This window comes from Cavenderia fasciculata (assembly GCF_000203815.1).
Source record: "Cavenderia fasciculata unplaced genomic scaffold Scf_EUAJFUG02HR96I-5, whole genome shotgun sequence".
NCBI classification, from domain to species: Eukaryota; Evosea; class Eumycetozoa; order Acytosteliales; family Cavenderiaceae; genus Cavenderia; species Cavenderia fasciculata.
This window is the reverse complement of record NW_004457624.1, coordinates 1,131,745-1,151,185: the sequence shown is the minus strand read 5'-3', so window position 1 is coordinate 1,151,185 and position 19,441 is coordinate 1,131,745. Positions and strand designations below refer to the sequence as shown.

General features: G+C 32.2%; 9 protein-coding genes across 9 annotated transcripts; 5 read left to right on the top strand and 4 right to left on the bottom strand.

Moving 5' to 3' along the window:
- Positions 1 to 87: 87 nt before the first annotated feature.
- Positions 88 to 1,423, bottom strand: DFA_11451 (uncharacterized protein; the record flags this gene model as incomplete). The annotated part of the gene is made up of 4 exons (XM_004350344.1): positions 88 to 222; positions 409 to 562; positions 1,142 to 1,336; positions 1,377 to 1,423. 4 exons carry the CDS (start codon positions 1,421 to 1,423, stop codon positions 88 to 90), a joined length of 531 nt encoding a protein of 176 aa, XP_004350394.1.
- Positions 1,424 to 1,693: 270 nt separating this feature from the next.
- On the top strand, positions 1,694 to 2,387 carry DFA_11450 (uncharacterized protein; the record flags this gene model as incomplete). Its single annotated transcript, XM_004350343.1, has 2 exons — positions 1,694 to 2,018; positions 2,110 to 2,387. 2 exons carry the CDS (start codon positions 1,694 to 1,696, stop codon positions 2,385 to 2,387), a joined length of 603 nt encoding a protein of 200 aa, XP_004350393.1.
- Positions 2,388 to 2,575: 188 nt separating this feature from the next.
- Positions 2,576 to 4,269, bottom strand: DFA_11449 (uncharacterized protein; the record flags this gene model as incomplete). The annotated part of the gene is made up of 4 exons (XM_004350342.1): positions 2,576 to 3,122; positions 3,208 to 3,677; positions 3,712 to 4,073; positions 4,221 to 4,269. 4 exons carry the CDS (start codon positions 4,267 to 4,269, stop codon positions 2,576 to 2,578), a joined length of 1,428 nt encoding a protein of 475 aa, XP_004350392.1.
- A 384-nt stretch (positions 4,270 to 4,653) lies between these two features.
- On the top strand, positions 4,654 to 7,265 carry DFA_11448 (uncharacterized protein; the record flags this gene model as incomplete). The annotated part of the gene is made up of 3 exons (XM_004350341.1): positions 4,654 to 5,385; positions 5,474 to 6,784; positions 6,840 to 7,265. 3 exons carry the CDS (start codon positions 4,654 to 4,656, stop codon positions 7,263 to 7,265), a joined length of 2,469 nt encoding a protein of 822 aa, XP_004350391.1.
- An 88-nt stretch (positions 7,266 to 7,353) lies between these two features.
- Positions 7,354 to 9,531, bottom strand: DFA_11447 (uncharacterized protein; the record flags this gene model as incomplete). Its single annotated transcript, XM_004350340.1, has 1 exon — positions 7,354 to 9,531. The coding sequence occupies one exon, from the start codon at positions 9,529 to 9,531 to the stop codon at positions 7,354 to 7,356; it is 2,178 nt and encodes a 725-aa protein (XP_004350390.1).
- A 70-nt stretch (positions 9,532 to 9,601) lies between these two features.
- Positions 9,602 to 10,790, bottom strand: DFA_11446 (uncharacterized protein; the record flags this gene model as incomplete). Its single annotated transcript, XM_004350339.1, has 4 exons — positions 9,602 to 10,197; positions 10,308 to 10,409; positions 10,522 to 10,608; positions 10,718 to 10,790. The coding sequence occupies 4 exons, from the start codon at positions 10,788 to 10,790 to the stop codon at positions 9,602 to 9,604; spliced, it is 858 nt and encodes a 285-aa protein (XP_004350389.1).
- A 498-nt stretch (positions 10,791 to 11,288) lies between these two features.
- DFA_11445 (uncharacterized protein) lies at positions 11,289 to 13,646 on the top strand (the record flags this gene model as incomplete). The annotated part of the gene is made up of 7 exons (XM_004350338.1): positions 11,289 to 11,628; positions 11,711 to 11,855; positions 11,956 to 11,977; positions 12,075 to 12,189; positions 12,264 to 12,916; positions 12,986 to 13,273; positions 13,503 to 13,646. 7 exons carry the CDS (start codon positions 11,289 to 11,291, stop codon positions 13,644 to 13,646), a joined length of 1,707 nt encoding a protein of 568 aa, XP_004350388.1.
- A 205-nt stretch (positions 13,647 to 13,851) lies between these two features.
- Positions 13,852 to 15,319, top strand: DFA_11444 (uncharacterized protein; the record flags this gene model as incomplete). Its single annotated transcript, XM_004350337.1, has 3 exons — positions 13,852 to 14,425; positions 14,496 to 14,630; positions 14,706 to 15,319. The coding sequence occupies 3 exons, from the start codon at positions 13,852 to 13,854 to the stop codon at positions 15,317 to 15,319; spliced, it is 1,323 nt and encodes a 440-aa protein (XP_004350387.1).
- Positions 15,320 to 15,500: 181 nt separating this feature from the next.
- Positions 15,501 to 19,247, top strand: DFA_11443 (uncharacterized protein; the record flags this gene model as incomplete). Its single annotated transcript, XM_004350336.1, has 8 exons — positions 15,501 to 16,050; positions 16,235 to 16,320; positions 16,367 to 16,466; positions 16,835 to 17,380; positions 17,466 to 17,728; positions 17,792 to 17,929; positions 18,001 to 18,382; positions 18,646 to 19,247. The coding sequence occupies 8 exons, from the start codon at positions 15,501 to 15,503 to the stop codon at positions 19,245 to 19,247; spliced, it is 2,667 nt and encodes an 888-aa protein (XP_004350386.1).
- Positions 19,248 to 19,441: the final 194 nt, after the last annotated feature.

Sequence of the window (19,441 nt, the reverse complement as noted above, 5' to 3'; positions counted from 1 at the left end):
AAAATAGTACATATACAAACAATGAACAAAGAACAGATAAAAAAACATTTGAATCAAAATTTCACCAAAGAATTAATGTTTTTTTGTTTATCTATCTTTTTTTAGACAAGTAAATTCTGGGTATAAATCACCACCTTTATCTGTTATATCATAATAAAAGAAATCAAGAGTTGTATTGAGTGAAAATGCATCTTTAATTCTCTCTTGCAGCTCTTGTTTTTCCTTTTAATTGTCTGATACCACAAATTGAATCGTAAGATGTTTGAGATTTGGATGTGTATTTCCACCAATAATTAAAAGAAATGATTCATTCATTGATCTATAATCATCAATATAGAAGAAATAATTAAATTTAATAATTAATAATTATATAATTAAATTTAAATATAGGATGTAGAATCTACTTACATTCAAGACTATGCTGAGAATATTGGTTGATATAATTGATGAAAAGAAGAATTGATAATTTAGTTTTAAAGTTGTCAGTGATTTGTTTTCTCTAAATGCTCTCATATATCCTTCTAGAAGATCTTGAGTGATTTCAGTGTTGATTGATGTCACTCTATAGATATCAAAGTACTTGATCGCTTTGGCCTGTTTGATTGATTCGAATAGATTATTCTCCAGTAATCTATTTCTAGTATTGTAGACAATGTATCTATTCAAAAGTGGCAGGACTATTTGATGGCGATGGCGATGGCGATGATGATGATGAGTGACGAAAGTGCTCTATTCGACCTCCCGATCCCCTAAAAACATCATCTAATTGGGAAATATTGCATCCAAATGGCACTCTAACATCAAGGTGTGTAACATGGCAGATACTTACTGCCAAATCGTAAACCACGTGTGTACCATGTTGGAATTGATCTTTTAATATTTCTCGACCCATCGGTAGAATGATTGCAAGTTTCTTGATGTTTGGAGCATTTTTATTAGACGCTTTGATCCAATAACACATCTTTCACTTGATTCTATTTGGTTGAGAGATCATGTCTCCAAAATTCTGCATGAATCTAAAGTGGATGAATCGAACGGCGATAAAGATATGCTCCAACGGTGATTGGAGGGTCGTCTCTTTGTATCCAATATTTTCGACAGCTTCTTTAATACATTTGATAGTTTTTTCATTCACACATACAATGTTACCGATCGTAGTTGTTTGATGATAGAGTATTGATTTGATAGGTTACCAATCATCATTTTAACCAACGTTGAATCAAAGTCTTGACGTATCTCTGCAGACTTTATACATGACAATGTCAAAGATACAATACTGAACCATTGTTTACAAACCAAAGCCAATTGGTGTGCTTCATCAGTAAAGTAATAGTATCTTTTTAAATGCTCCTATTGCATTTTGTGCGAGTATATACTTTATAATCTCCTTTTGTATTATTAGTGGTATGATACTAGTTATCATTAAAATTTGATAAAAAATTTAGGTATGATGAAAAGTGTAGAAGAGAAGAGTAGAAACTGATGATTATATAATCATAATATTTCCTTTTATGTATTTTTTAATTTCCACTTATTAAAATGGGGGGTTTTATGTTTATTTAGAAACTATAGAAATAAAGAAAAATTCATTATTTTGTGTAGTTCTCAGTATTGGTTTTATTTTTATTTAGAAATAAAGGTTTATTGACAAAGAAATAGTAATAATAAATAATAATAATAAATAATAATAATAATGGAAGAAGAATTAAAGAATTTAAAAGAAAAATATGACCAACTTTCAAATGAAGCTTTATTCTGGAAATCAAAAATTGAAGATCTTCAAGAAAAGTTATCACATCCAGACCAAGCCGGCAACCAATCACTCGAAAGAAAAAGAGAAGAAAGAAAGTCTAGACAATTTGCAGAGACCAAGGCATTCAACAAAGCGAAAGAAGAAAGAAAGATAAATGAATTTACAGAAACCAACAGAATCAATTTGGAGAGAGAAGATAAAACTAACAAAAGTAACCAAGAAAACAGAAAGAGTGATGATGAATTTAAAGAAAGAGAACTTGTATGTATTCATAATTTCCAGGGTTCTTTATTAAATTTAATAACAATTCTAATCAGAAACATGGTTGCTTTGGAACATTAAAAAAATACTTTTAGGTTCGAGAAAAAAAGGATCTAAATGGAAGAACTACATTACTTGGGCATTTCTCCTCATTTCAATGGTATTGTCTATCATAGCCATTGTGTTCAAAAACTCATGTCCAGAAGCCACTATCAATTATAATTACAACATCACTGGGCCATATTTTAGTAATTCTTATTTTATTTCTGACAACTCAACAGAATATATTCGCCTGCCACCAACCTCTATTTATCTTCAAAGTTTGTGTAAACTAAGTTTTACAAATAATATTTCATTCACAGAATGTTATTAAATAGTTTAAACTATCGTTTTAAATCATCTTTCAATAGACAAATTCTATAAAATAAAAACAATTATCAACATTTTTAATAAAACAACTTTCTATGTATTTAGAATATCCTAAAGGAACTATGAGAAATAAAATTTTATTCCAATTGTAAACTAATACTAATCTTGATTGATTTTGATTCCTTAATTAAATTATTCTTTCTTTCTTCCATTATTTTGGTTTTTCGATTGTTTTTTTGGTTCTTGCACATAACTATATTCTTCCATCATAGTATTGGGTGAAAGCTGTTTAACTACTCGACTCTTGATTATGGAGGAGCCAGTATTTTCATTCTTTAATTGGTCTTTAGTATCAATTGTTGTCGACAATGGATTTTGGTTGGTAGATTCAAGATGGGCGTCCGTATGGTGGGTCGATTGATCAATATGGTTGGTTGATTGATCAATATGGTTGGTTGGTTCAACATGGGAGACATGATGATTTTTTGTTTCCTCTGGTACTTGCTGTTTTAAAAACACCAATGCCTTTGTAATTGGAGTGTTGCTTTTGGTGCTCAGAGTAGGAGGTAAAACAAAAAAGTCAATACATCCATTGTCTGGTGACCCTGGGAAGGTTTGGTGTTGAGAACTATCAAAATCTACCGTGGTGTCACCAGCAGGAACCAAAACCGATGGTTGGCACAATAATATCTTCCATGCCAAATCACAACAACCATCAATGAGAGGACCTAGAAAAGTTCTATCAAAACAGAGAGAGAGAGAGAAAGGTGAATAAAAAAAATAGATTGAACCAATAAAGTAAACATTAATGGGAATGTACATACTCTTCATTTGCTTGACGATAATAGTATCTTGCTTTTTGATATGGGATGGTTGTTTTTGGATCCAATTCTGCAACTATATCCAATAGCATACTCTCCAATTTCATTCTACTTTCGTTGGAGAATTGAAATCTCTCACCAAGTTGATTAATTGGACCATAGATCATATCTTGGCAGATACCAAAGCATCCTTCAAATACTTTTGACACGAAAATAGCCTTGGCCCTCAATCCATGGTGGGGAAGATCTAGAAAATTTGCAACGACCTGCATGATAAAGGTATTCCATGCATCACCAAGCCTATCGATTGGGAATCTTTTGGTGTTGAGAATGGTCTCATTGTGGTTGTTTGAAATGAATTGGGTTGCTGTTTGTTGACCACTTTTCTTTTGATGATTGTCGAGAATCTCGATATATTCATTGATCTTTGCGATTTGATAGACAATCTTTTCTTCATTTTCTCTTGATAGGTTCTCCAACGATTGAATTTTGTTATCACGTTCCAACAATTCTTTCTTTTTTTTCTTCAAGAGATCTTTGAATGGCAGCCATTTCAACTTTATGTTCCTTGTAGGAGGTAGCCAAATTTCTGTGCTCCAACACAGTGCCATTAAGTATATTGTTGGTCGTGATCTCACTTTGTAAATCTCTTTTCAAACTGGTGATATCATTTTTGAGTTTGTTGATATCATTGTTGAGTTTGCTAACAGCATTGGTGTTCAAATTTGTATTGGCACTGATTCTTTTCTCCAAGACTACCACTTCATCTTTCAATTTTTTGTTTTCATCGACCAAGCTCTCATTCTTGGCTGCAAATACATTCAAATCATCTTGGAGTTGTTGGTGTTCAATTGAGGCATAGGTTGGAGCTATTATAATAAGAGATAAAAAGTTAGTTACAAACTCTAGAGTGTCTCTTGCAATTGGAAGAAGAAGAAGAGGAGGAAGAAGAAGAAGAAGATACAAACTATTCTTTTTACTTCGGAAAAGTGCACTGAAGAAATTACTAAACTTACTGCCTCCCTTTATTGGTATTGTTAAATCACGATCACTACAGGGTTGCATGAATGTATAATAATAATAATAATTAGTGATTGATAATAATAATAAGAATAATAACTTTTGAAGTCTTGATGAGCCAATTTAAAGTACTTAAATACTTACTTTTAGTTAAATGATGTCAACTAGGAGGAGATATCTTACAAATATATTATCATAATAACTTTAGTCATCTAGATTAGATTTAAAAATTAATGTACGAGGAGGAGGAGATTGATAAAAATATATTCTTTAAATATTTATCATTACATCTTATTATTTGAACATCATTATTATAATACTTGAATATTCAATTTAGTTGTTTCGTATATGTATGAACTGCTTGAACTATAATTAAAAAGTTATATATCTTGTTCGAACTTATAGAAGCAAGCAAATAATTTAAAAAAAATGTCTTGTTCAAAAATAGCAATTATTTCTATTGATTTGGGAAGTTCACTCAGTTCATTTTCATATTCATTCATTCATCAAGCAGGAGAGCGTGGAAATGACCCTAATATATATGCTCACGATTGGGAGGGTGGTGGAGGTTCAAATAATAGTAAAACATTGACCTTGGTAGGATTGGATGATGGTGATAACCTACAAAAGTTTGGTTATGAAGCAAGATCATACCCAGACTTGAATTTGTATGCTGGCTTCAAGATGAAACTCTTTGATTCAAGTTCTAGAGAAAACTCGATGGTCAAGGCTATCAACACCAATAGAAAGGTATCGGTCAAGAAGCTCATTACAGAGACACTCAGATACTTTAAACGTGTTAGTTTGGATCGAATCAACTTGTCTCTACTAAACAAACTCCAACCATCAGATATCATGTGGGTTCTAACAGTACCTGCTATCTGGGATGATGCTGCTAAACATATCATGCGTCAGTGTGCTGTTGATGCTGGGTTATGTGTTGCCGGTGATAAAGGTATGTCAAATTCAAATGACTTTGAATCAGCTATCGAAATTCTATTCTATTTTCTAACATCTTTGATATCAAATCTAGATTCGGTATTACTTTGTTTTGAACCAGAAGCTGGTGCTTTAGATTGTGTATTTGAAACTTTGGGAGAGATCTATCAAGTCAAAGTTGGTGAGAAACTTTTAATCCTTGATAATGGAGGTGGTACTTGTGTATGTCATTTTAAATAATATAATCTACATGTATTTATTTAATTTCACTTATAACTAATCATCAATATCACTTTTTAATCTATTTTAGGATTTTGTAGGTAAACTTCAATTGGATCATGGCAAGTTTGAAGATATCGTTGCACCATTTGGAGGTCCATGGGGTTCGATCAACGTCAATGATAACTTTAAAAAGTTCTTGGTAGAGTTGCTTGGTAAAGAGGTGGAGGAGCATATGGAAGGACCAGACTTTGTCAGCCTGATGGATACTTTCGAGGTATTAAAGAGATCCATTTCAAATCCAGAATGGGGTGATGGTAAACCACGAAACATTACAATGAACCCAAAGAATCTATTTGGAAAGTCGGCAGAATGGGTAAATGAAAAGATTAAACTCTACAACACAAAGAATGGAACAAATGTAGAGTTTAAAAGTTCAATCTTTTTAAGTTTACCAATGAAGGTTATTAAATCATTTTTTGAACCTTTGTTTGAAAAGATTATCAAATGTATCAAAGACAAGATGAATTATAACCCACTACTCAAGAATCCAACCTATATATTTATGATTGGTGGTTTTAGTGAAAACTATTTCCTACAGGAATTGGTAAAGAAAGAGTTTGCATCGACTGGTGCTAAATTCATTATTCCTAGTCGTCCATCTCTATCGGTTGTCAAGGGTGCCACAAGATTTGGATTTAGTCCATCTACTACTATCAGACGTATCATTCCTCGTTCATATGCCATTGAAATGGATGAACCCATCACAACTGAAAAGCCACATGTCGGTCAAAAACCATTTATGATCAATGGTAAACCATATGCTCGAAATGTTTGTGATGTCTATGTTCAGGCTGAACAGAAAATCGGTTATGATGAAGTAATCACCAAGACCTATCTCCCAACTAGAAGTGATCAAAAGTTTGTCGAACTTGCAGTGTTTTCATCGACCCTTCCCAAGATGCTCTATTCTACCGATCCTGGAATATCATTTATTGCCGATTTAATGTTATCCATCCCTCAAGGCGGCACATTGGAAGACAGAAAGATAGAGGCAACAATGAAATTTGGTCGTACAGAATTAGAGGTCAGTGCACGTCATATCAAGAGTGGAACAAAGGTCGATACAGTCATTGATTTTGCAATGAATCGTGAAGAAGCTGAAAGAAGAAACAAAATTAGAATGTTAAAATCAAAATCACCTCGAGTTCAACTTTGTATTCTAATGGATGTTACTGGATCAATGAAACCATGGATAGATCAAGCTAAATGTAAGATGGTAGATCTTGCAACAGGACTTTCATCTGCCCATACTGGTATTCAACTAGAAGTTAGTTTTATTGGTTATCGTGATTTAACTGATGCTACTAGATTTGAAGTTATCCCATTTACAACTGATATGGTATGTAGATATATAAATATATTATATATTGTTATTAATATTTGATCAATTTTAGGCATCACTTCAAATTTCATTGACACCAATTGAAGCAGATGGAGGAAAAGATTGCCCAGAAGACATTGTTGGTGGATTCCAACAAGTACTATCACAAGTGTGGAAAGAAGGTTACACCAAAGTTTGTGTACATGTTGCCGACGCTCCTTGTCACGGTACAAAATACCATTCACTTACCAGAGAAGAAGATAGTTATCCAGATGGTGACTCTACACATCCAGAAGAACAAATTAGAACCATGAAGGGTAGAGGAATTGATTATTATTTTGTTAGAATTAATCATCTAACAGACAAGATGATTGAAGTATTTAGATCGACTTATGATACCGACCAAAAGAAGATTGTGGTTGTAAATTTGGGATCTGATTTTGGTCAATTAATCCCATCAATCGTAACATTTGTTTCAAATTCAATTACTAAATGTTAAAAAAATAAATAAATAAATAAACATTAGGTTTTAGATTTTTTTAAAATAAATAATATTTCTTTTTTTTTCTTTTTTTTTTTTTTTTTATTTATTTTTTCCTTTTACTATTGCCATTATGTTCACTACTTGATGTTTCTTGTAATTGAGTAATGATTGAATCTAATTTTTGATGCAAATTATTAGACTTTCCGTTATTTTCTGATATTTTTTCAATGATTAAACTACAAATCTTTGCAAAGTCCTTGAAACCATCGGTAAGTTTGTCAAATGATGTGTTGGTTGGTACTTGTTCTGAAAATGAATCGATTCTTTCAGAAAGGAATTTAAAGTTTTGTTTCATATCATCGTTTGTCTTTTCGTGACGATCAATGGTTGTTAAAAGTTCGGCTAGTTGGCGTTTAAAGGATTGGATTTGGTTGTTGTTACGATTATTCTCTGGTATCAAAGTGTAAACTATTTGATCAAATTGGTCTACCAATTGTGTTACTATAGTTTTCTCTGTGTTATTGTTCATTGGTGGTGTCATCATTGTTGTTGTCGTCGTTGATGTTGTCGATGTTGTTGATGTTGTTATTGGTGATCCTAATGATTGTGTTGGTGACTGATATGGTTGTGGCAAAAGTTTTGCATAATCTGCCAATTCCGTTGAATTATTTAGTTTACCTTGTTGTGGACTGTTCCCTTGTTGCTGTTGTTGTTGAATGATATATAAAAGATGATTTGAAACAAGTTGTAAATGACCATTTACATTATAATCTGGAGTTCCAATATTGGCCGTGATTGTTGGTGTTGAAATGGGAGGTAAGGAGTGTAATCCTGTTGTTGGTGGTGAAAAGTTTGTAAATTCCATAGATTGAAGATTTGAAGTTGAAGTGTTGGTCGTCATTGGTGGTGTTATTGTAATTGGTTCATTCTCTTGTTGTTGTGGTGGTAATATTGGTGGTTGTGGAGGCTGTGATTGTTGTATTTGAGATGATTCAGATTCTTGATCAACTTGCATTTCATCATTATCCAATGGTGCATTTGATTGTTGTTCTTGTTGTTGGACCACATTCTTTTCAACTACATAATTTTCAAATGAAACTAGAGGAAGAGATTCTTTGGAGGAGCTAGGAATAATTACTTTAGGTTTAACCGGTGTTGATATAACTGAGATACCTGCATTTGTAATAGTGTCTTGGGAACCAATATTTGTTTGTTGTTGTTGTTGTTTTTCTTCTTGTTCTTCTTGTTGTTGCTGTTGTTGCTGTTTTTTTTGAGGTGCATTTGAAGGTGACAATATATTAATCTTGCTAACATCACGATTCATTAATTCATGATGAACAGGATTATTGATAATAATAGGTCTATGAGTTGTGGTGGTGGTGGTGGTGGTGGGCGCAGTATTAGTGGTGGTAGTTGTTGTAGTAGAGATGGAATCGTGGTCAGTAGGTTGTGTTGGCAATTCATCACTTTCGTCATATGCCATATCATTTGGTTCATGGTCTTCTCCTCCAAAATCCTCTGATAATTGTTTACCAACATTTGACAATTCTTGTGCTGAAAGAGTGGGCGTAACTGGTTGTTGTTGTTGTTGCTCAGCAGCTGTATTATTATTATTATTATTATTAGTATTATTTTGATTATTATTATTTCCGTTATTTTTTTGAGGAGAAGGAGGTGGAGCAATAGTTGGAGTATTTTTTTCTCTTAAATATCTAACCATGTTGTGTATAAAGATGGCAACCAAAAGACTGTGATGTGGTTTTGTTTTCTTTTCCAATGCTTGATAGATGCATTCTTTGTAGAGAGAAAGCAATTGCATTGGATTCATGACGATCAAATAGTCGATTTGTTTGATCAATTCCGTGTCGGTTCCATACTTTGATTTCAAGTTTGGAAGATTAGCCAATTTCTTTTGCAACTTTTTATCTATGCACATTGGGTAGACAATCTTTTTTCTTTCCAATCTGACTGTAAATGTCTCTTTTGAATTTAAAGTGTCCATAATACTCTTTTCGCTATAACATCGTAAATCTGAAAATAAAAATACTCTAGCTTCATCTTCTTTGTGTTTTTTTGTTGGTTGTTGATGATGATCAGCAGCCTCAGATTGTGTTGATGATTGTGTTGATGAAACATCTCCTGTTGACTTTCTTTTTCCAAGAGCTGATAATAAAGGTGGTGCACTAACTTCAGTTCTTGCCCAATTAATCTTGTGTTTTGATCCAGATTTCTTTAAAGTTGATGTCGATGTTGTTTCCTTTTCAAAGTCATCACTTTCCATTGTTTTTCTTCTTCTTATTGTTGGAGGAGTAGTTGTTGTAGTTGTAGTAGTCGAAGAGTTGATTGGTAATTTAGAGGTTGATCTTGTTATTGATCCTTTTCTTTTTTCTTTTTTGTTCTTCTTCTTCTTCGCTATAATCATCATCTGATTGATCTTTATCATCATTATCTTCTTCTTCCTCATCTTCATCTTCATCATCTTCTTGATTCAATGCAGGAACTACCTTTCTTGGTCTTCCTCTTGGTTTGGCTACTGGTGGTGAAGGTTGTTCTGGATCAGAGTCAACTTCTTCTTTAGCAGCAACTGTCTTTCTTGGTCTACCTCTTGGTTTGGCTAATGGTGGTGAAGGTTGACTATCTGAATCAGAATCAATAACAACAACAGTTTCGATACCAGCTTTCTTTCTCAGAGTCAATGGTGTAAAAGAGGGAGGTGGTGTTGTTGGGGGAGATGATGAAATAGTAGTTGTAGTTGTAGTAGTGGCTGTTGTACTGGTTGTTGGAGGAGACTTGAGTGTCACTTTACTTCTTTGATCCTTTATACTCAACTGGATAGCCTCTTGAATATCATTATCTTGATTCTTTGATTGTTTGTTTGGGTTACACTGTGCACATAAATTATAATAATTGACAATATCTTCATCCATTGTCGGCCATGAATATGTCTCTTTTTTAAATTGGTCAATCAATCAATCGATCAATCAATGTCAGTAAGTAATCCCCTCTTTTCCCTTTTGGTATAGAGTCCACTAATATAATATATAATATTATACATACCACTTGCGTTCTCTCTCATTATATCAGCATTGTCATGTTCACTGTTATCATGCAAATGAAACAACACTGCGTTTACATCTTTTTTAGAAACCAACATTATATCTAAATATAAATATAATCATAATTATTAATAATTGTATACATATGAAATTTAATTTCTCTCAAGAAATCGATTTCTTAGAATTCATTCGTCCATTTCATTATCTCGACATACCATTATTATACAACATGTTATCTCTAATCTCTAAAGGCAAGTCAAAATACTTGCTATCCTCTCCACTGTACCCGCTCTGTAATGCGTCTATATATATATATGACAAGAGGTATGTAAGGTAAGTAAGATAGATAGAGGTTAGTCATTGTTATTGTGCATGTCAGCTGAGTTGTCTCTCTCTCTCTCTCTCACATACCCTTAATACCAGAGTCTGCACTTATATTTGGTTGAAATGTTACTAAAAGATCTTCATAGAGTTGCAAATCCATTTATTGTGATGGAGAAGACATATATATATGATCTGTGTGTTTTATAGGGATATAGTCTACTATATTGCAATATAATGCCAGCTGTGTTGCAGCGCGCTATAATGTTCATAGCCTCAACCGTTGAACATTTTTTTGGTTTTGGAACTTCCCAATTTCTTTTTGATTTTTTTTATCCAAAAAATTGATCCTTGCAGGGTCGATCAACTTCAACTTCAAACTCATCACAATTAACTCTATATTTAAATAACACAGTCTATCTATCTATCTATCTTATATATTATATATATTATATACTTCTTCTTCATGGAGATCAAAAAGAAGATAAAGCCACCTAAACTATTTTTAGGGTACCTCGGATGTCAATTCGAATTCACAACCGGGTTTTGTTTGGGTGACGGGGCAGAGGCTACTGTATATAAAGGCACCCATGTGACATCTTGCACGTGTGGTGACGTCTTGCGCAAGCAAGTAGCAATCAAACGAATCAAACACAAACCAATGATACAGGGGGTAGTGGTAAAAAACCTTCTCAAAATACCTTTTGAGCAATTCAAGGCCATCGAACCACTTGACCATCGAAATGTCCTCTCTTACTATGACTATTATAGGGATGACGACGACCAATACGAGTATATAGTGATGGAATACCTACAAAAAGGATCATTGAAAGATTTTATTGTGGCGAATCCTAAATACTATGAAAATGAATTATGTTTGGACAAAGCATTCAAAGATATACTGGAAGGAGTACAATATCTAAACAACAAGAAAATCATACACCGTGATATTAAACCAGGAAATATTTTAGTGACCGATGATTTTACTTTAAAGATTGCAGGTATAATTATAACAATATTTAATATCCTAAGAAATCTAATAATAAAAGAACTAATTATTTTTTTTTTCATGTTTTGATTTAGATTTTGGAATGAGTAAAAAGTCAACAGAAGCTGAAAGAAGTGTATCGACGTTGAATGCGGGAACAGAGTTGTTTCGTGCACCTATTGGAATTCGTGCATTTGGCACAATACACAGATTTATGGAGTATTGGTATAACAATGTTGTGTATGTGTCTTGCTGCAAAAGGCGTTGTGCTCTATATCAATGAAATCGAGCGTGAACATTTAACTATCCAGACTAGAATGACTGTTTCAAAAATTGATAGATTTAAACAATATATTCCAAATGTAAGATATATATAAATATATTATTATTAAATATTATTATTATTATTATTAAATAATAATGTTCTTTTTTATTTATTCTTTTTTTTTTTCTAAATAGAAATACTTGGAACTAATCGACAAATGCCTTTCATGTAGATATAGTATAAATTGGATACTATCACAACCACCATTTACATCTTCAGAAAATACTTCTGATCTCTTTTTGGATATAGGTTTGTGTTTTACAACAATTTCCCCACTAATTCAATATTTATTTTGTTTATATTAATATATTTTATTTATTTAGATCAAATATCTTTAAAATCTAAAAAGGTTATTGTATCTATTGAAATTGGATGGAGTTGGAGTAGTTATGCATTTATATTTTTGAAGGGTGCTGAACTGCAAAACGATATCAATGAATCGGACTGTTCAACAAACTGTCAGCAATGTTTTAAAACATTGACCACTATATCTCTCGATAAAGAAGACAAAGTAGTGAAATTTGGTTGTGATGCCCTCAGTGATCACGATCATGATAATGCCATATTTTCAAACTACAAAATGGCCATTTACGATGATGTGGCCGGAAGAAAGATGGTAAAGGCTTCCAACAGTGATAAAAAGGCGTCGGTGAACACTCTGCTCGTTCAGACTCTTCTCTATTTTAAAAAAACAAGTATGGCAAGCATACACAAACAAGACAAAACTATACAACCCGATGACATTCAATGGGTGATCCCGGTTCCAGCAAATTGGGATCTTTCCGCAAAGCTCATTATTAAAAATTGTGCCATCAAAGCTGGACTATGTCCACCTAATCATGACAATGGTCATTCTGTTTTAATATGCAGTGAATCAGAAGCCAATTGTTACTATGCATTGAACAAATGTCAAATCCCATATATTGGTGTACCCGATAAAACAGTCCTACTCTTAAGTAATTATGATAATGATTGTGTATGTATAAATATATAAAAAAAAAAACTACTTTTTATTAATATATTTTTTTTTTTTTTTTTTGTTAAGCAATTACATACACTTAAAGTCAATGGAAAAAATGGATTGGTAGAGACTCTTCCAATACCGACCAATATGGTTTCAACCAATGTAGAACAATCATTTAATTCATTTTTAAAGGATTTACTTGGTGTATATTCTGTCACTGATGCAATGGATGAACAACATTACAAAGAATTATTGAAACAATTTAATCAATTTATAGATGATAAGAATCAAGTTGGTGATACAGACCTTTTCCTACCATTTTGTCCAAAGACCATACTTGGTATTGAAAGTGCCCCGTTTACAGAAAAGGTAGACACATACAACAATCTAAATTGTTCCCAATCCAACTTGCAACACCTTGTTTTGAATGGGTTATCTTTTCTCAGAGTACCAATCAACACCATTAAAAACTTTGTGTTTGACAATATTGGTAATCTGGTCACCAACTTTATGACTAGACACTCTGAAGAACACCCAATCGATTGTATTTTTATAGTTGGGCCATTTAGCCATAACTTACTCTTGCAACAATACATAGAGACCAAGTTTTCACAAACCAATCGAACCATCTTTACTCCTCCCAATCTTGATCGCTACCTCTAAAGGAAGTGTTTTATTGGCGATGAATAGAGCTCGCAGTTTCAAAAATAATTGTAATAATAATAATAATAATACAATCTAAAATAAGAAAAAGAAGAATATTGAAAAGAATCAAAACACCAAAAAAAGTGTAACCAACCAACGACAAACAAACTAACAAACATTTCAAATTTAGAAATAATAATAATAAATAATTCTAATAATAATAATTATTTAAATTTAAAACCTAGGTGTGATTAGTTTTTTTTTTTTTTTTTTAATTAATTTTAATCGATCAAAGCTTAATGATGATGGAGAACAAAAAAGTAGTTATATTATCAATTGATTTTGGTAATGATTATAGTGGTTATTCGTATGCTTTTATAACTGGTAGAGGTGATAATGTAGATATTTATACACATGATACTTGGTCTGGTCCATGTCACCCTAATCTCTCCTCCACACTACTGACAACTGCTGTCACCAACACTGTATCTCTTGACAAGAATGGAAGGCTTGTAAAGTTTGGTTATGATGCTCGTGAAGATCATGATAATGCTATCTTTTCAAAGTACAAGATGGTCCTCTTTAACACAGAGTCAAGAGAAAAGACAATGGTCCAGGCTGATAATTGTGATCAAACTGCATCGGTTGAAACACTCTTTACAGAGACTCTCAAGTTCTTTAAACAATCTAGTTTGGAAAGTCTAGATTTGGAATACAAAAGCAACTACAGTTGTAATAGAGTCAAGATTGAACGAGCCGATCAAGTGATATGGGTGATCACAGTACCCGATACATCTGATGATGATGTTTCAATTGTACGAGCTATTCATCAAATAGCAATCAACGCAGGTTTATGTACTATAGACACTATCAAAGGTATTACATTCATATCTTCCTAATTATAACTTCATTTTATATTAATATTAATATTTTAATCTCTATTTAGAATCATTATTCATTACAACTGCATCCAAAGCAGGTTCTTTAGAATGTATTTTTGAGAAAACCTATGCTTATCAACTAGCACCTGACCAATCATTTCTTGTTTTCAATATTGGTGTAGATACTGCTGATTTTACTGGTATGTTCTATCATAAGTACAATAATAATAATCAAATGTATCAATTTTTTTTAAATTAATTATATATTTTTTAAGCATATAGACAATTAGAAGATGAAAGGATGGAACCTATAATTAGTAGATTCGGTGGTACCTTTGGATCAAATAATTGTAATCAATATTTTAAAAGATTTATGTTGGATTTACTTGGTGGTGATGAAATGACACAAGAGATAATCGATGGTACTGATTTTATTACATTATTAGAGACATTTGATAATATTATTAAAAAATCAATGTCTGATGTAAATGCTAAATCAAGAAATATTCCATTTAATCCAAAAGTATTTGACAAGAATATTGATTGGATACTTCAACGAATCAAGCAATACAACAGTAGAACTGGGTCAAAGATACAATACAAAAGAACAGGACATCTATCAATCCCATTGGATACTATATTGTCATTCTTTCAACCAATCTTTCAAACAATAGTAAACACTGTAAAAGAACACATGGAGAAATATGAAGCCATCAAGAATCCTACCTATATCTTTATGATTGGTAGTTTTTGTGAAAACCATTTACTTCAAGAATTTGTAAGGAAAGAGTTTGCATCGACTGGTGCAACGATTGCTATTCCATACAGACCTTTGATGTGTGCTTCTATGGGTGCTTGTAGATTAGCCATAACTAAAAACAATCACTAATAAATCACATTAATATTAATACTCAAATAAATAATTATTATTTTTAAAAATAAAGAGATTGCATTAGGTATGAATTTTGGGGGTTTCTCAATGAGCGAAACAACAATCACCACTGTGTTTATTATTAATCATAGTTACATATAAATATTAATAGTAATAATAATAGTGTAATTGAAGATTTATGATCGGCATTAGAGATTTATTTTTTGGTTCGCTTGAACAACACAAATACGAAACAGCAACAGATAAATATGAATTTACAAAAGATATTGTTTTAGGAAAAGGAGCTCAAGGTGTTGTCTTTCAAGGAAGAGATAAGAAAAATCGCAAGGAGATAGTAGCAGTGAAACGTATCAAACATAGGGTGGTCTTTGAGGGACACAAGACTTGCCTAGACAATATCAACAAATTTAAAATACCAAAAGAAGAGGTTAAAATTGTGCAACAATTGGATCATCAAAACATCATACAGTACTTGGATTATGGTAGTAGTAAAGGTGCCACTGGAAGCAAAGAATACGAATATATAGTTATGGAATACATGGAGAATAAATCACTCTCCTCGTACATGGACAATAACGAATTGATGTTTAAAGATCAATCACTGTTGGTTTGTGCCATTGATCAGATCCTAACCGGTGTCAAATATCTTCACGATCATAACATAGTTCATCGAGATATTAAACCTGGTAATATTTTAGTGTCATCGGATCTTACTTTAAAGATATCAGGTATGTAGTTAGCAAATATTATATCTATTGTGATGTTAGAGAATACAGTTCACTATATGATATTGCCAACAGATGAGAAGTAGAGATACTACGTTCAATGTCCAATTTACTTCCTCCAAAATCTTAAATAAAGTTATGTTGTGTTTTGTTAGTACAACATCATTATATTAGAAATTACTTTTAGTGATTGATAAATGTTTATCAACAAATCCAGATATTGAAGATATCCGATTAACGCTAGATCTTGCAAAAAACAAAAAAGCTGATATTGTAATTGGACACCAGAGGTAGCTTTTATTATTCTTATCGATAATAGGATCAGTCAAATCAAGTTTCGTGGATCATCACAGTACCCGATTTGCTTGATGACCCTAAAGATGATAAAAAAGTCAAGTATCAATATGCAATCGATGCTGGTTTATGCACTCGATGATGGTATGAATATATATATTTACCTTTTTTTTAACATTTTTTTTTCTTATCAATTATTTAGTCATTATTAGTAGTCTTTGAAGATACAAACAGCTAGGGAATTGAAAGATGGAGTTTTTATCAACAGCTTGGATGGGAATTTATTCATTCAAGAATATGTCCAAAAAGAAAGAACACATTGGAATATCCCTAGAATTGGTGTAGTACTCATGAATACAAATAGCCAATAAGTTTAATAAAATGATTATATAATAATAGAATGAAATGTTGTTATTATTGTTGATTGTCTTTATTGACAGTACCTTTTAGTAGTTGTTGATTCCTGAGACCCCTTTTATTTTTTTTATTTAAGTAATATTTTTTAACACAAAAAGTGCTATGATGATTAGAGAATTCAAATACGAAACAGCAACAGATAGATATGAATTTACAAAAGATATTGTTTTAGGAGAAGGAGCTCAAGGTGTTGTCTTTCAAGGAAGAAATAAGAAGAATTGCAACGAGATAGTAGCAGTGAAACGTATCAAACGTAGGGTGGTCTTTGAAGAACACAAGACTTTAGACAATATCAACAAATTTAAAATGCCTAATGAAGAGTTTAACCTCATACGAAAATTGGTACATCCAAACATCATACGGTACTTGGATTATGGTAGTAGTAAAGGTGCCACGGGAAGCAAAGAATATGAATATATAGTAATGGAATACATGGAGAATAAATCACTCTCCTCGTACATGGACAATTACGAATTGATATTTAGAGATAAATTAAGGTTGCAAGGTGCCATCAGAGAGATACTTAAAGGTGTTCAGTATATTCATAATAACAATATCATTCACCGAGATATTAAACCTGGTAATATTTTAGTGTCGTCAGATCATACTTTAAAGATATCAGGTAAGACTGTTGAAAGGGTCAATGGATTAGATAGAATGACCAAGGCAATGCATGATAACTAACAAAACATATCTATTCCCTAAAGATTTTGGAGGAAGTAAATTGGACATTGAACGTAGTGTCTCTACTCATGTTGGTACAACATTGTTCAATTCACCTGATCGACACTCCAAATCAACAAAGGAAACTGATTTATGGAGTGTTGGCATCACTATATTGTGTATGTGTCTACATGCATCTTATGGACTAAAGGGCAAGGAGTACTATGAATACATTGCAACTGAATTACGATCGATTCAAAAAAAGAGATCTGTATCACATATTGACAAATTTAATCAAATACCAAAAGTATGTTGGTGCGGTCCACATATTTAATATATCATAAAATTACTAATATTAAAACATTATCAGTTTTATCTTTTAGTGATCGATAAATGTTTATCAATTAATCCAGACATTAGTCTTATCATCTCCCAATTTATCTTTGAAAAGGGAGTTGTTGTTACCATTGACCTTGACGGTAATTTTCATATTCTTTTCCATCCGGTGGTGGGGATATATATGCTGGTAATGATCTTGCAAATCATCGGTCGATATTAGTAAATTTATCTCTGGATAAGAGTGGTAAACTGATACGATTCGGACCCTCTGCTCTCCAAGATCGTGATAATGGCGAAATTATACGATTGGGCCACAATGCCCTTGACGATGATGCCAATGCTATCTTTACTTTGACAAAAATGGAATTATTTGATAAAAATACAGAACGAAAGGTCAGGTCGAACAATTCCACTCAAACTGTTTCTACCAAACATCTCATAACAGAGATTCTCAAATATTTAAGACAAACAAGTTTGGACAAAATCAGTGGTGGCATCCAAATTGAACCAAGAGATATCTTGTGGGTAATCCAAGTCCCCGATTCATTGGATACCAACTTAAGAAAATTAATTTCTCAGTATTCAATCAATGCTGGTTTATGTACTATTGCCAATCATGATGGTAAGATATTATTCTTGTATCTATCTACTTTTGCAATTTTATTTCTAACCTTTTTAATAATAGATTCATTGATAATAGCAGAGGAATCGAAATGTTTCACAATAAATTGTATTGGTGAATATGAATCAAGAAACCCTGGTGGAGTGAGAAATGGCCAAACTTTTCTTGTTTTTCATCTAAATCACCATTTTACTCACTTTATTGGTATTTAATACATCCACTTTGAAAAACTTTATCATTTTTCTAATATTCTTTTATGATAGCTTACAAACAACTAGGGAATGGAAATATGGAAACTATTATTAGTCCATTTGGTGGATCAATAGACAGCAATCAATATTTCAAGAAATTCTTATTGGATTTACTTGGTGATAAATCCAATAGTTATGATTTCATAAAGATGGTGGACATGTTTGAAAAAATAACAGGAGAATTGGGTGATGAAACAAGATATATCCCATTGGACCCAAACTTTGTTTTTAAGAATAGAGATTGGTTAGGGCAACAAATTGAAAAGTTAAATCAACTAAATGGTACCAAAATCGGAATCGGCAGATCAGGACATATATCTATCCCATTTCAAACTTTTATCGAGTTCCATAACCCAATATTCAAAAATATTATCGACAGTGTCAAAGATCAAATGAAATGTAACCCCTCGATCAACAAACCAGATTTTATCTTTATGGTTGGCAGTTTAAGTGAAAACTATTTCCTTCAAGAAATGGTAAAGAAAGAGTTTGCATCGACTGGTGCTAAAATCATAGTTCCACAACGACCAAGCCAATATTTTACCAAGGGAGCTTGTAGACTTGGTCTATATCATTTAGCTAATATGTTAGATTCAGATTGTAAATCAAAGTAGTTCAATTCATCTAAGTATCAACATACTTAATCCTGGTGCCAAATATAGAAAGTATGCTGGATAAAAATACTAACGACTAAACTGTTGTCGGTCTCGAACAACAAACTATAAAAGACCAATGAAATCAATAAACATCAATTCACTTTTAATTATTATAAAAACTGTAGATATACTTCAGTAAATATATAATTAGT